Here is a 15,789-nt window from a genome sequence, read left to right as displayed (position 1 = left end):
ACTTAATCTGGTCTATAGGGATTCAAAACAATGCAGGGGGAACGTTAATGATTTTGACTTGGATTGGACCTGGACGGTATTATCACACTTTGATCTATCAATAAGAACTCGAGAGTGGTGTAATTAGCGTTATGAAGTTGAGTGCGAAGCTCAATTGAATCAAGGTTCAATGGCTTTCTGTTGGTATTCAATTGGAAAGATATTGCCAAAAGAACAGCAAAGGTAAATTCGGATTTGCAGTCACGGTTTTGATGGTGTCCGACCGCAAAGTTACGGTGTTTAAAACTTCATTGTTAACGGTTGACAAGAGGTGGTCACTTTGAAACATGGCCAAGTCCATTGCCTCAAAGTTATTTTTCATTAATGTGTTCTTCATTGGCATTATCGGGTAAGTGTGTAAAAATATTTCTTGGCGCTTGCGTGATGTAACGCCCCGAAAGAACTGTATCCATGGTGGAATTTTTTTTATGAGGGGAACCTGTCGAAGTAATGGTTCTTGTTTGGTTCTCTCGGTTGGGAGTATCGGCTTTGATGTTGATCCCAACATCCCAGTTACCGTGAATGCAGCCAACTCTGAGAAACGTGTGTTTAGCGCTATAACACTTTCCAAACGCTTTCTCGCTGTCTAAGCCATCTAAGCACTTTCTTGTTATAAGTATTTAACATGTTCAAAGTACTGATGGATAGTATTTATACATTGACGTAAATCGCTAAACAAAGTTCTCTGAGTGCAATTGTCATTTCTATGACACTGCTTTCGAGAAAGGGCCAACACTGGAAATTGGATTTCCCAGGTGAAAACTTGTAATAATTTTGACCATATCAAGGAAACCAAGCCTCTTGTTACCCTACTTTCATCTCCTAAAGACTAGTTTGTCGAAGAAGTTGTGCACTTACCTTGGTATCAGTTATGTCCATGCTCTTTCGTCTTCAGAAACTACATCAGTAGTATTGGTTTGCCGTGGATTTAGTGGCGCACGTGTAGCGTGAGGTCAGGGCATTGCACCATGCATTACGATAATTAACCCCAGAACTTTTGGCACTTCCCCCACAAGTGAGACCTCAATCCCTTATGTGCATTGAGCTGAAGCACCCCTCCCCTCATTGGCTGGAAAGAGCCATCTTGATGTTGGTGGGAGTGTTTACTTTGTAGCGACGAAGCCGCAACGCCCAGTTCGAAAGCGTAAACCAGCAAAGTGCAAATCCCACCAAAGGAGCCGCCGTTGCCCGGAAAATCGTGCGCTCTTTTGCTTCCACTCGGGGCGGATAGACCAAGGCGTGTTTGGGCGACCCCTAACCAGAAACGTCAAAGCAATAACCAGGAACATGTTAAGGGTTAGCCCACAAAAACGAAGAACCGGAATAATTAGGTCATCTGAGAGAGGCAAACGCAAGGAAGCAGACGATCTGTTGATGAACAACATTATTTACTCAATATTCGGCATGTCTCTCACACTGGCTGCTCTCTCTTTTAGCGTGCGCACTAGAAGAAAGCATCTCATTGATTCTCTGTTTGTAACTACAGATTTTGAAATGTATAATTCACCCATTTGAAAGACGACAAAATCTTTTTATTTCCCGCCATTTTGAGCCGATGCTGAACCAATGGCAACCTTCAGTTCTCCGGCGCTCGGTCGGAACAGTGACGTCACAGTGGCGAAAAAGCTCAACCAATGACCCAAGCTGAAACAAACTCGTGGTTGGGGTCACCAAAAGACGCCCCTTTTCTTTTGTTAACAACCAGTGACCATCATTATGCACAAGGGGCAGCAGAAAGTTTGTCCTCAGCTGCAAGCAAAGTTTTCCTTAATGCACAATTTGCTTGATCACTGCTAAATTGGCCCGAGACCTTTAATTCGTTTTTCAGGAGTACTCATAATGTAGTGTTTTAATATTTCCCTGAATATATTATAAAAATCTGTGAATAACTCGTTTGCGACCACGGCCAGCAAATGTTTTTGCCGAAAAAAGATGGACTGTATTTTGCCCTCATGTGGTGAGAGAAATGGCTATGCCATGCCGCAGCTGCGTGGATGAAAGTCTTTGCCAAAAGGACATACCTCCAACAGCGAGGACGCCACACACAGTTTGCTTTTCACCAAGCTGCCGTGAATGGTTGAAATTTGTGGGATGGTTGGAAACAGCGAGGGGTGTCGCGACGCGCGTAAATTCTGGATTTGGTATGTAGTTGTGACCGATTACTACATCAGGTTGGGCCGACTGGAGATCTCACTCTGATCAGTTCACTTGAAAATTTTTATACAGCACTTTGGGAATAGCATGAGGGAAGGTGAGCAGGTTCAGCGACCTCGATTACTGCAAGGCTTCTATTCATTCGAGGTATATAGGGCACACAATTGCAGTGCCATTAAACTAATTTCCTGCCTTTGACTTGAATAACAGCGGTCAAAGTTCATGTTATCATTTCAAAATCGTGTACATAGGTGCCACTCATCTGGTAATTCCTCGCAGTCGATACTGGATGACATTCTGAAAAATTACGACCACCGCGTCAGGCCACTCAAAGATGGTATGTAAACTTTTAATTAATTGTGCGTGTTCTATGATTTGGCGGTAATTGAAGTCATTCACCGGGCCTCCAAGATAAGGGGAGAAAAGTTGGGACCACTTGGATGAGATGCATGAGATAGTGCCATGTGCATAACGGTAGTCTTGGCTCCGAGACTTTCCTTTAAGTTTATTCAGCGATCCACACGCACGGACGTATAATAAAATCTGGACTCGTAATGCAGCATTCGTGATATGGACGTCGTTGAAGGGTGCAGACCACTAATTCAAGTGAGAATTTCTGACCAGCTCATTAGCATTAAAAGTGCCCCCGCAAGATCTTTTGAAAAAGGAGATTGTTTGGCCCCCAAAATGGTGAGATTGTGTAAATCGTTGCCAGGATCAACTCCCTGGGTCTTTGAGCTTTCATATGAGGGCAGAAGGGCTGAAAACTACGGTTGAAAAATGGTCCTAAGTGCTCCAGAAAGTTGAGGGTTGCCACTTGAAAAATGGCTGCAATCAGACTTCGGAAAAATCACTTTTTGGGGGGTGATTTTGTTTTGTGGGAGTAATTAAAAATGTAATTGGTTAACCCACAAAAAATTGAAAAGAAATTGAAAGATAAGTGACCAGACAAGAATTTCATTTGTGTTTCAGAAATCTCAGGGATGTTGGCGTGCATGCTATTGGGCCCTGAACGGTGCTGATTTTACACTGTTTTCAATGGGGCTTGAATTAGTGGACTGGACCCTGAAGCTACCGGAAGTAGAGTGGCGGCCATTAACCGTGCCAAAAGTTTAGATAAGACTTGAAGCCATGCATGGTGGAAGTACTAAGTAAGGTAGGCTTGCGGTTGCACCATGTACAAGAAATATCTCTTTTATGTGTGTGGCATGGGGTTCTGAGAAGAACTGATGGTGGGCAGTCGACTTTCCAAACAGTATGCTCTGTTCGTTCGCTCTGTCCCCCTCCTGAAGACGAACAGGGCGCGTCGAGTGTCCACCATCGGTTCTTCTCAAAACCACACACTCAGAAAAGAGACATTTTCTTGTACATGGTGCAACCGCAAGCCTACCTAACTTAGTGGCAAAAGTTTCTTAACTAATCAATGGTAACCTGTGGAAGACTGTCACGATTTTCGATATTTTTGTGGACATCATTCAATAATTTCAGTGCACTGCATTCAATTACTGCCCAGGGTTTACGGGTAGCGATTAGCAGCCTGAGGAAAAACTCTTGCAGATGATGTCCGTGTCGCATATATTCAAACCGACCTCCAGTGGCTTCAACCAATCAGGAGAGTTGCAGGTCCAGATTTTATTATATACGTCTGTGTCCACACGACGAACGGACGAATCACACTATTAGCGACGTGACACAAACCAGTACTACATGTTGGCTTCAGCGCGGCGCAGCTGGTACGCATAAAAAGAGGAACGAATCGAATTAGTTCTGCTTCACGGTAATACAGGCGATTCACAATAGAGCGCCTCCAAGAGTTTGCAATGCGTTGACCAATCACCGTACGAGAAATCCGTCGACCCAATGCGCGTTCGGAAAGGGTCGACAGACTTCGCGCATTGTGACTGGTCAACGCGTTGCAAACTCTTGGAGGCGCACTAATGTGAATCGCCCGTATTGCATATACAACACGCGGATTGCAGCACTGCGAGAGGTGTCGTGGACCCAAGACTTAAGGGACCGTCCAACGTATGCACGAAATGCCGACTTTTCAGACCCCCCTACCCTGTACGCATGCCGTACGCAGTGGCTCCAACCCCCTTCCCCTCTGTACGCATACACATTCCACAAGTCCGGAAGACGCTGTCGGTCTTTGTGTCATGAGTTTTGTTGTATTTTACTTTAATGGGTGTTGGCACAGGAGGATCAATGGTGGGATGGACGGTGTTTGAATGGTTCTTCGACGCACAAAAACTGATTTCTTATTTAATTGTATGATTCAACCAGAGCGCAACTTAATACTTAAATAGGGAAGAAGACTCTGGCCACCAGGTAAAAACGTATCCTGGTTAAAATAAAACAAACCACTTGTGAATCCCACTAAATTGGACCGTCTTTGTTGATGTGTTGGTCAAACTCGAGCGACAATTCCATTAAAACAATAAAGACAAGTCTCACTTTACATCAATATAAAATTAAGTATCCAAGGGTTAAAACTTAAGACTAGAACAAATTAAACTAGAGACTGCATAATGAAACTCCCAAACTGGAAGTGCCTAGGAGATGAAACCCTAAATTTGAGGGAGTCATGGTGTAATCTATGAAAGAGTAAAACAAGTCATGTTGTATCATTTCCAGTAATGCAGTTGACCATTTCAGCAATTTAATTTACATGAACTGTCTTCCAATAATTGATACATTTACACACATGAGTAATTTTTATACCTTAATCAGGCATCCACCGAGGGTTGGTCATTCCACCAGTACTGCACCGGTTTTCCATTGACTATTGGTGACATGTACTCGGGCCACACTCCAGTTGAGACCACATAGCAGCCAAATAATACAGGCTGATGCAGTGAGCAGAGACGACAGAAGGAATCACACTGCCCATTCCTTTCTAGGGCATCTTGTACTCTATTCACACTTGAGTGTACGCAGTACAATTAAAGGAATGCATTGTATTGCTGAATAGTAACAGTTGTTGTAAGTTCTCGATTAAGTGATACAATGCTAGTACACCATAGACTTGCTACAGGCAACTGGTTACAGTGATAAAGTGTATTGATATGATGATTCATTAAAGGCAAATTTTCGGTTTGCGCACGATACCCACTGGCTTGAACCCCCTCCCCTTTGTACGCATGGTGTACGCAACGGCACCAACCCCCCCCACTGTACGCATGGTGTACGCAACGGCACCGACCCCCTCTCCCACTGTACGCAAGGTGTACGCAACAGCACCTACCCCCCTCCCCCACTGTACGCATGGTGTACGCAACGGCACCAACTCCCCTCCCCTTCGTGCGTACCTACTTAATAGACGCCCCCAACATAAAAACTGAAACTGGTGTACGTATGTGGATGTGTGGGTGTGTGGGGGGGGGTGCGGCGATGATAACCGTTAAATGGAGTTGTCAGCATATCGCAGATAATAAACATGACCATAATACACCGCCACTGACCTTATGATAACAACTTGCCACCAAGCTACACGCTATGTGTAAACATATGAAAACTGGGGACTTCAATGATGAACCTTTTCAAGTTCCCATTAAAAACGAACTTACCATCGGCTCCATTTAAAATTTCAGTAAATCCTTATTCAACAAATAATACTTTGCTGATAACAATGTTAAAAAATGACTGTTACACCCGTTTGTTTTCTTGAGAGACAACAATAGGATATCAATCTACTAATGATTATTACACATTAGTCCATGTATAAACTATTTATAGCGACAATCATGCACTAATTTGTCAATTGTTCCTGTCTTCGACCTATAGGACCACCTGTTGTCGTGTCACTTCAGGTTGGTGTCGAACACATCGGTACTGTCAGCGAAAGTGCAATGGTGAGAACTTTTAGTTTGGTATTGGTTTGATAAAGACAATCCGTATAGCAATCCCGACCCCTCAGTGTAATCCTGATATTATAAACGAACTTCTCAATTCTCGAGCACGACCATTGGAAATGAACGCGGGGTTAGTGAAACCAGTGGCTTCTCTCTGGGCTGTAGTGCATAATGAAAAGGTTGTGACTTTGGCCTGGGATTTAAAAACGATGTTCATCCCACTGTCTCTCCTCTTTTTCACCCTCTCGTATCTCTGTATCGCCAACTCGACATCCGGCAGGATATTTCCCTCACACTCTTTCTGATCGAAACTTGGACAGACGAACGGTTGAATTTCACTGCCAAACACCCCATCCACCTATCCGGCTTAGATGGCTACAGGATTTGGGTACCAGACTTGTTTTTTCCCTTTGAGGTCCACGCCAAACCGCACGACATGACTACGCCCAATATGAAGCTCGTTCTCCACCAAGACGGCACAGTGGAACTGACTTTACGGTAGGCTGTTGTATACGTGGGTTAGCTCTAAATTTACTACCTGTAAGGACAATATCACATAGTACGTTAATCTCAAATATAGTCTCAGGAACCATGTTATAGCTGCTGAATTCATCATTATTTGACTTCAATGCAGTTGCTGAAGTTTATAGCATAGGTACATAATTCCTTTAACTTCTGTGACGTGAATAAGGATGTGTAATTTAAAGTACTACCAGCCACAGCTTAAAGCTGGGTGGACCCAGAACAAGTGGTGGGGGAAAAACCTTTAAGGGGGCTAACGTGACAATTTGCTGACGTAAACCTTTTGGTCTATCCGAGGTTTGAACATACAGTTTAAAGGGCACCTCTAAGGAAAACATGTTTTCTCTGATTCTATCTGTTCAAATAAATATGGAAGCATCCAAACCGAACGCAGTGTCATTTGTCTTCAGAGCTCAACTATAACAAGTTGAAAAGGTTTTTTTCTGTTCATACCAAGACGCGAATTCTGAATGTAGATTGCGTCATTGAGGAGAAAACAGAGAAACGAGGGGAACCCTCGCCCTCATAAAATCAGAGAAAACACGTTTTCCTTAGAGGTACTCTAATTATGGTATTGTTGTAATGTTCAATTGCGTATCCAACACCAACACTTCACGGCAACAACTATGCTTAGCAACTAAACATACGCTTCTAAACACCGTTTCTTGCTGTTAGCTTGTAAGCATTGTTTAAATACTGAAGGTGGGCGGGGTTTGGGTGGGTTATGCTTTGCTTTTTAAGAGTTATTGACACCAAAATATTGAGAATCAACACTTTTCTTTTACAACGTGATAGTGAGGTTGCAATGAATCGTGATACAGTGCAATGTTTGTAAGAGTGTTAAAAATGGTAATAACCATATTTAGCGGCGAAGATTATTCTGCGGACAAAAATTGACAAATTATATGGATTACGGCATTGCCAATTATATAAACTCTACACGAGGAGGATGGAAATAGTCGTGCTATTTTCAAATATCACAACTTTTTTGGGGGGCGGGGGAATAGTTTTGTCTCCAAATCCGCCAGGGCATGAAAGAAAGACGTATAGAGAAAATAAACGGGTCAGTTCAAAACCTTATTTGCTTTACTACCACAGAGAAAGCTTGACGTTCGCATGTCCTATGGACCTGTCACGGTTTCCCATGGACGAACAAAGTTGTAACATAAGTATGCTGAGCTGTAAGTTGATAATTTCCATTTTTGTAACTTCTCCGAGAAAAACACGATCACCACGACACCTGTGCATAATAAGCCAATAGTATCACTGCCCCAAACATAACGGGACGATCTGATTAGCGACCAATCGGTGCGTCTTGAATCCACATGGCACTATCCGCTTCAAACATACCAAGCTTTCCAGTTCTTCAGATGGGAAGTTTGAGCCACGGAAGTGATTCGGATCAACATCTGCAGAAACTCTTAGATGAAGCCACAGAGTAAACAAAGGAATGAGTGACAGAAAAGGAATGAGACCATGCAGAAAGAAAGACCCACCTTCCATTAAAATGGATTTCTTTGCATGTTACATTCATATTTTCTTTTTTTTAAATTTTAGATAGGTACTGTTCGAAAGACCTCGTCTTGCACATCACTGATGAAGGCTTTATTTTGCCTAAGAGTTCGGACTTGTCTAGGTTCAGGATTGTTGGCCAAGAAACGGAAATGTTGGATATTGGATACGGACCAGGTATTCGATTTTCTTGTTATAATTGAAACTTACATTTTACACACAAAGTTTAGGTATGAAGGATATACGACGTCTCAAATCAGGAGTTGAATAGCGAGCTATGTGTGGTGGCGATTCTATAGGCCTTTTTTCTTCATCGTTCAGCGATTCATAGCGGCGCACAAGCGACTATCAAGCTACAGCGTCGACTGGAGACCTACGCTCTGACGGTATACATGCCCAGCTTTCTGCTAGTCATCATTGCCTGGCTTTCCTTCTGGATCGATCCACGGTCTACGCCGGCTCGCGTCTCCTTGGGAGTGACCGTCAACCTGACCTTGAACACGTTGTCCAAGGGACAAACGGAGTCGATGCCAGGCAACAGTGGGGTTAAAGTGAGTCATAACCAATGGGGCAGGGGGGAGCAAGGTGGCTATAATACAGAAACACTCGGTCTGGACAGTGGTTTATCCGGGATGTTCATGTAAAAGAATATTTCGGATAAAACCATTTTTGTGAGTAATTAGCATTTCTCACATTGATCCTGCGTCATTAGAAATTTGGACCACTTAAAGACGCACCCTTGACACGAAGAGCCATGATACACCGATTTTGAACAAGGATAACCACCCATCATGCAGGATTTGTTGAAAGTGACCTTATTTCAAGTTTGAAAGTCCAAGCGCAAATACTACATGACAATAGACCCACCGAGGTCATGAAAAGATGATACCCTTGATTTTTTTTCAACAGGCTTTGGATATTTGGCTAATCGTCTGCCAGATATTTGTCTTCCTAGCGTTTGTTGAATACACAGTGGTCAATGCATCCATGATGAACGAGGTAAATCCTTCAAACGAAATGATCTCTGTGGTGTCCTTTAATTACTGAGATGCCAGATCTTGCACTAAAATGAAACATTTTTTTTCACTTCTAAGACATTCCAAATGCCATGGAAAATGTGCCAATGTTCTTTCCTTTGTTACTTCAGAATAAAAGCGGGTAAAATATTCAATTCACAAAGGGATTGTAAATGATATGGAAAGGCCATTTGAAAAAAAGCGACATTCCTGGCCATGAAGCGTGTAGTTAAATAGTTAAAACACTGTCTTCATTCCATTCAAAAAAGGATCACGTTTGACTTTGCCTCGTCATAATCCTCGAGAAAAAAATAGCTTCTGGATCACGCCGACGGGGAGCGCGATTGATTCCCGTTCTGTTTTCTCTCAAAGTATTACAGACAGCTGCAATACAAGAAGGAACGCAGGCGCCAGAAGAGCAGAAAAAAATCCCCAGACGGAGAGGAAACTACAACCGAGGAGAATTCGGATTCCGGGGTCGATTATTCTTTGAGACTTGCCTATATATTGGACAAAATCTCACGATACGCGTTCATTATCCTCTTCATGCTCTTCAATGCGATATACTGGTTCGCGTACCTGTACTAGAATGCTATGCAATCCAGAAGGTCGACACCTGGCACCGATAGCCCGTACGGGCATTCAACAGAAGGTCAACAACTGCCACTGATAGCCCGGACAGGCATTTGACATCTGAATGAATATCGCAACAGTAAAAGTTTAAAAGTCAAGATAACGAATTTCTGTAACCTGCTAAGAATGGCTGGGAATGGAAGCATTGTTTTAAAAGGTGAAAATTTAAAAAGGTAAGCCTAATAAAATTTCACTATCGCATCGACAGCGAAACAGATTATCTCTCAAGCAAAGTGAGGCTAGGAGAACAGTAAAAGTAATCTAAGCAGGATTTTACTGTTTATTCTGTGGCGCAAAGGAAAAATCACGATTGTAAAGTCTTTTATACAGAGCACTAAAAATCCCGCTTCGACAAGAAACTAATAGTAAAACGATTTAATGGGATCTCTGAAGAAAAACAGAACAAAGTCAGAATACCTGAGAAAAAATGATCAAAATCGCACCCCGTACATTTTCAATGGCCCTTGCCACCAAGGCCATTTGTGCGCATGTGTGCATAATTGTGATTTATAAGTGAAAGGTCTATCCGGTTCGTAAGGGACTTCGTCAGAAAGGCGGACGCGCCAAGATTTGCAGGCTTCATGATCGCTGAAGTTGCGCGTTAACTCCCGGTTCCATGGTGTCGATGTAAACGGTGATCAACGCATATGTGCAGTGCATGTACAGTGGGCGTGGTTTAAACTGAAGTGACGTCACACTTATGAACCCGATAGAGCTGTTCAGGACGCAACGGATCTGAAGAAAAGACGTCCTGACCATGCACACGTATAATTTGCTTTCAGGCTCACGCACCGACAAGAACCTATAGGTTGCGGTATATATCATGATGAATAAACTGTGCATTGTTAGGTGTTAAGTAAAGGCCAGACTTCATTTTGCGAAATGCTTAGCTACTTTCAACGTACCCATTTCATTGTTAATTGCAATGCATTCAGCATTGAATTGCCATCGTCTCCTCAGGCTTATCCACCCTTTCGAGCTTTCATTGTATTATTGCTTTGCCTTGTATTTTATGCATCTTTCATGATACAGATTCCTTGATGTCATTACCATGATCAAAAAGAAGGAAAAGTATTTGATAAAGTCTTGGGTAAAGAATAAGGGCGATTCACAATAGTGCGCCTCCAAGAGTTTGCGACGCGTTGGCCAATCACAACGCGCACAATTTGTCAACACTTTCCAAACGCGCACTGGGTCTACAGATTTCGCGCGATGTGATTGGCCAACACGTTGCAAACTCTTGCAAAACGCCCGTATTTCACATGATACCCTATAAATTCGAGCTACTGGCAAAATTCCCTTCAAAATTAGAAATACCGTACAACAGCTTATTACAAATTTGTTTCTGTAGTAATACAAAGTAAACATTCATATAGTGTAAAGGACTTTTTTGTTAAGAACATTTAGGCCTGACATATACGCGTGTATCATTAATCATTAATTAGATGAAAGTGGCTGTAAGCAGCATACTTCTAATTACCATCGTCCTACTTTGTTTTACTAGTCTATTTAGGAAGGGATGACGTATTTTGTCCGTTTGTAACGTCTTCGTAATTCGTTGGCAGGAATTAGCTGTACACGTTAAAAGAAAACGAATTAATATAAACAACACAAATCATAAATCCCTTCAGGGTTTCATACCAGTCAAATAAATATTAAAGAGAAGGGGCCTAAGTGTACCCCTGCTTTGTTTTAATCAAATGAGTAATGACAATCATTCAACAGGTAGAATCATTAAACATTTTTCAGCTACGGACTGAAAGACTGATTTATGTACAAAACAGGCACGACCCCATCACCAGCTTTCAAAAGAATTACCAAGACTCTGAGTCTACCTCCAAGTGAATTATCTCCTTTTTTACATCACGATTCGACTTCAATCAAGCTTTAATCAGTGCATCATCCCTGGGAACGACTCCAACTGACGTACGCTGTGCATCCTATTTTCAGTGTGTAGGATTTTGAATAATGCAGGAGTGGGAATCAAGGGCGAACTGCCGCAGGTAAGGCTGTGTATATAGGAAGTGGCACCTCCCCACTTAGCTGAGCCGCACTCGCTGCTGGCGCTGTCACATACGCTATAGGAGGAATGGACGGTTGTCCATATTGCAGTGAATACCAATCGGCTCTGGCGTCTGTTGTGCACTGTCCAAGGGTTCTCAAGTTTCATGGACATCTACCATCAAACTATCTATGTCGTCATGTATTGAGGGGGCTACTAATAACTTTATATGCCCAAATTGTTCTCCACTTCAAAACCTAGATCCCCCTATTTTCATTTTTATTTTGTCATAAATAAAAAGTCATTATGCATAAAAATGCACCAATGGCATGCAAGGCAAGATTACTTTGAAATTTCAGAAATAGGCTCTTTTAATTTCTACTTTCCGTCTTCTGTTGAAAAGTCACACAAATTAAAATTCTGTGCATAAAAACATTTCAACATTAGCATAGTAAGTTTTATGGCTCTTCGTTAAAATGGGTGACCTCATGACTGAGCTATCACACAGCAACCGGGCTTTACGTAAAACTGAGGTACGTGTCGCTGGTATTAATTCTTGTTCTCTTGGGGATTTTATCCACAAGCGTAATTGTTTCTCAGGAGAGTTAGGGGTGATTATAACATTGATGACCCCTGCGCATGCGTGTTACTCAGAGAGGTCAGCATTCGTCATAAGGATGTCGTTGAAGCTACCAGAATAAATTGTAGCTTTTTCACCGTGCCGAGGGTTTGTGAACAAAACGCTGAACTGTGGAAGACTGCCTCGATGATCTTTGATAATTTCAGCGCACCACATTTGATTACTGCCCAAAGGCTACGGAACAAACTCTCGCATATGATGTTCGTGTCCCATGTAATCACCGAGGAAAGCTAATTGACAATTCAGTAAAGGCCAGGGTACTAGCGTTCAGCAGGTGCTTGTCCGGTTTTTGTCGCTGTATGTGGGTATTCTCCGCAGGTTTCTCTGTAACAATATTGTTTGCAGAACCAAATTCAACCAAAAAAAGAAGGGAAAGCCAAAATCTTTGGCAATTTTTTTAAAATAGAATTTTAGAATAGGGATTTTTTTCACAAGAACTGAAACGCGAGGAGGATATGCTGCTTTGTGGTGCCGCAGTGTGCAGAACATTTGGCAAGACTAACTCCGGTCCACAGGCATGTCAGGAGGGGACTGTCTTTTACATTTTACTGGTCACGATTACCTTTCATATAGAGACATTTCTGATCACCCCCCCCCCAAAAAAAACGTATCAAGTTGACAGGGCATGAAGTGTATGAACTTAAAAATTATGGAGAATAGTCCTTTTTCATTTTACCATAACTATACTGACAGGGAGCTTGCATGACGGAAAGTAATAATTCCAATACGTGCGCCTTCAAGAGTTTGCAATCACAGTTCGCGAAATCTGTAGACCCTTTCGAAACACGCATTGAGTCGACAGATTAAGCGCGTTGTGATTGGTCAACGCGTTGCAAACTCTTGGATGCGCGCTATTGAGGATCGCCCGTGTTTCGGGCTTACATTCAGTTACATAGAAGTAAAATAAAAGCGAGCATAGGCAATTTAAAATCAATACAAAGCGAGCCCAAAAATTATGTTTCAAATAAGAAATTGTTTACAAAGCATGGGGTCAGTTTTGGGATAAAAACCTTTCTTTGATACAATGCCGTCAGATTTGGTCATGCTAAATCGCCAGTGAGCCTGTATATTCCGCCGGCGGCAGAGAATTGTGAAAGATATTGAGTCATAATTCACGCTTTCCTCGGGGATAACATGGGACATGAACACCATCTGCAAGAGTTTGTTTATACTAATCACTGCCGTAACCCTTGGGAATTAATAGAATCTGGTGCACCGATGTTTTCGACAAAAATATCAAAGATCATAGCAGTGCTAGTCTTCCGTATGTAACGTTTTCTTCGTTCACAAACTTTCGGCACTGCAAAAATCCGCCTATTACTGGCAGCTTCAACGACGTCCGTATCACCAATCGCATCAGGAATGCTGATCTCTCTGAGTAACACGCATGCGTAGGCCTATAAAGGGGTCTTGATATCATAATTACCTTTAACCTTCCTACGAAAAGAAATTACCCTATCTGTAACACACCAGCCTGTGTATAGCCACGTCGCTAATGACTTCTTCCTGAAAGTTTGTGCCCTTAGAGCTTGTGAGCTGATTAGTTTGTAAAATAGATCAATCTGGCACTTGAAACCTTTCAAGTAGGTTCGTGGCTGCAGACTGCAGACGACGTAGATAATGGAGTTCAAAGCAAGTTTACCTTTGCCACAAAAAAATACCATTATTACGTAAATGTGCCGTTTCCCCGTGATTTCGTAAAATTTTCTCTACCCCTGGACCAACTTTTGTAAATAGTGATTCACAGATACTGCGTGTGTTGATTGCATGTCCTGATTAATGTGGGTCCGTCAGAGAGCACAAACGACCTGCTTTTAAGATAATGGCTGGGACAGATCTATAACATTATCTCCCTGATTAGTTTTGGTTGCAATTTGCACGTCGACCTAGCCGTAATACGAGATACAGCCCGAGGTTAAAACCCGCATGCGACCACCATAAGCGGTCATCCTCCATTGGTGCGCATCCACTCTCTGATGTATGATTCATGTCACTATACGTAGCGGGGCATCTTATCTCCCGCGTTTTTTTTATCAAGGGTTCCGTCGCGTTGATTGCTAATAGCTTGACACTGTATGAATGCTCTGAACCTTGGTTCGCACGAATGTAACTGCGACAGAGTGTGATTCACGACACGCTCGTGTCGAAATAAAGGGTCCATTCGCATAACGTAGGCTAATATTTAAAATGCAATCCTTGCAAATACATCTTTGAGTCCTTCTTCACAATATTTCCAACTTTTTGTTTTGTTATCTTTAAGGGTGCACGTATTTTGAAGCCTTTTTTAGTTTTCATGCTGATCTAAATTTAAAAATTCATGGGCGAAAAACTCAAGGCCACATTTCAGCACCATTATTGCCAGAATTTTGGATATTTTGCTTGAAGATGACGGCCTTTTTTTGATTCGTTGTCTTTCCTTTCATGACAGTAGGCCAGTAATCAAAGTATTCCCAACACATTTTCTTTGCTCAAATTTTGGGGGTACCAAATTTAAGCAAGACCCCGGTAACGAACAACGTCTTCCCGGAATGATATCACGGCAACAGCGCCTTATATTTGTCAGGAAAAGCATGGGTAATTTAAATGTTTAAAATGCACCTTTACAACACATTTCAGATAATTATGTCAAATAATTTTCATACATTGAAGCGGAAAGTAGAAAGCTAGATATTAGATTTGTTTCAAAAAAAAAAAGATCAAAGGCCTGAGGAAACAAGCAGTGAACATTTGGCTCAACTTCATTATTTGTCACAACAATATAAAGGAGATCAAAATGATTCTTTTTTAGTAAAAGTGACGAGAAAATGGTGTTTTTTTTCCATTCTTACAAAATTTTTCACAAACACATTTTAGAGGGCACTATTTTTCTCTTTTCACACAAGGCACTACTTTCCAAATAGCATATATGCAAAAAATTACCATAATTACCACCCCCCCGCCAACAAGATGCGAGCAAAAAGTGAAACTTACTTAAAAAAATGTAGAACAGTGTGATATACGCAAAGAGCCATGACTGTTCTGTCCTGGTGACATACGCTTTAGCTCATGAATATACAATTTACATAACACATAAACCAAAATGTTGAAGTTTCTCCTTTTTTACGGCTACAAAGAAGAGCATCATAGTTGCAAGAAAGCTTTCCTATACATGTACTCAAGTCATAAAATTTTGTTTGATGACTCCTTCAAACCAAAGCTGGTATCGGCTCGCAAGTGAACGCCGATTTATTTGAGTACATCATGACCCAGCCTTTGAGGTGTCTTTGAGGTGACAACTTGCAGCGACGTGATACAATACGCCCTCGATCCGGCCTTGCACGTGCATGCCAAGTAAATACGCACCAGAATTACAAACACCACGCTGCACAGGAAGCGACAGGCGTGGAACTGAATCTCAAATGCTACAGTACGTAAATGAAT

The 15,789-nt window shown here is 42.0% G+C and overlaps 1 protein-coding gene across 3 annotated transcripts; it reads left to right on the top strand.

Annotated features, from left to right (window-relative positions):
* Positions 1-230: 230 nt before the first annotated feature.
* On the top strand, positions 231-11,428 carry LOC110986749 (glutamate-gated chloride channel alpha-like). 3 transcript variants are annotated; one of them, XM_087140519.1, is made up of 9 exons: positions 231-388; positions 2,445-2,530; positions 5,977-6,044; positions 6,325-6,542; positions 7,665-7,747; positions 8,124-8,255; positions 8,400-8,629; positions 8,988-9,077; positions 9,467-11,428. In XM_087140519.1, the coding sequence occupies exons 1-9, from the start codon at positions 327-329 to the stop codon at positions 9,680-9,682; spliced, it is 1,185 nt and encodes a 394-aa protein (XP_086996645.1). In that variant the 5' UTR covers positions 231-326; the 3' UTR covers positions 9,683-11,428. The 3 variants fall into 3 exon arrangements, with proteins under 3 accessions (XP_086996645.1, XP_022104604.1, XP_022104603.1); XM_022248912.2 differs by lacking the exon at positions 231-388 and adding an exon at positions 2,141-2,290; XM_022248911.2 differs by lacking the exon at positions 231-388 and adding an exon at positions 2,141-2,340.
* The last annotated feature ends 4,361 nt before the right edge of the window (positions 11,429-15,789 follow it).

Source organism: Acanthaster planci, linkage group LG08 (assembly GCF_054643075.1).
Source record: "Acanthaster planci isolate LZ-2023a linkage group LG08, COTS_SCS, whole genome shotgun sequence".
Taxonomy (NCBI): domain Eukaryota; kingdom Metazoa; phylum Echinodermata; class Asteroidea; order Valvatida; family Acanthasteridae; genus Acanthaster; species Acanthaster planci.
This window is presented reverse-complemented; position numbering and strand designations above follow the sequence as displayed.

Excerpts from the sequence above, each read along its gene's own strand:
- LOC110986749 (XM_087140519.1), top strand. The coding sequence starts at position 327 with ATGGCCAAGTCCATTGCCTCAAAGTTATTTTTCATTAATGTGTTCTTC. Across the intron at positions 7,748-8,123 it reads TAACATAAGTATGCTGAGCT|ATAGGTACTGTTCGAAAGAC; the intron begins GTAAGTTGATAA and ends TTTAAATTTTAG. Across the intron at positions 9,078-9,466 it reads ATGCATCCATGATGAACGAG|TATTACAGACAGCTGCAATA; the intron begins GTAAATCCTTCA and ends TTTCTCTCAAAG.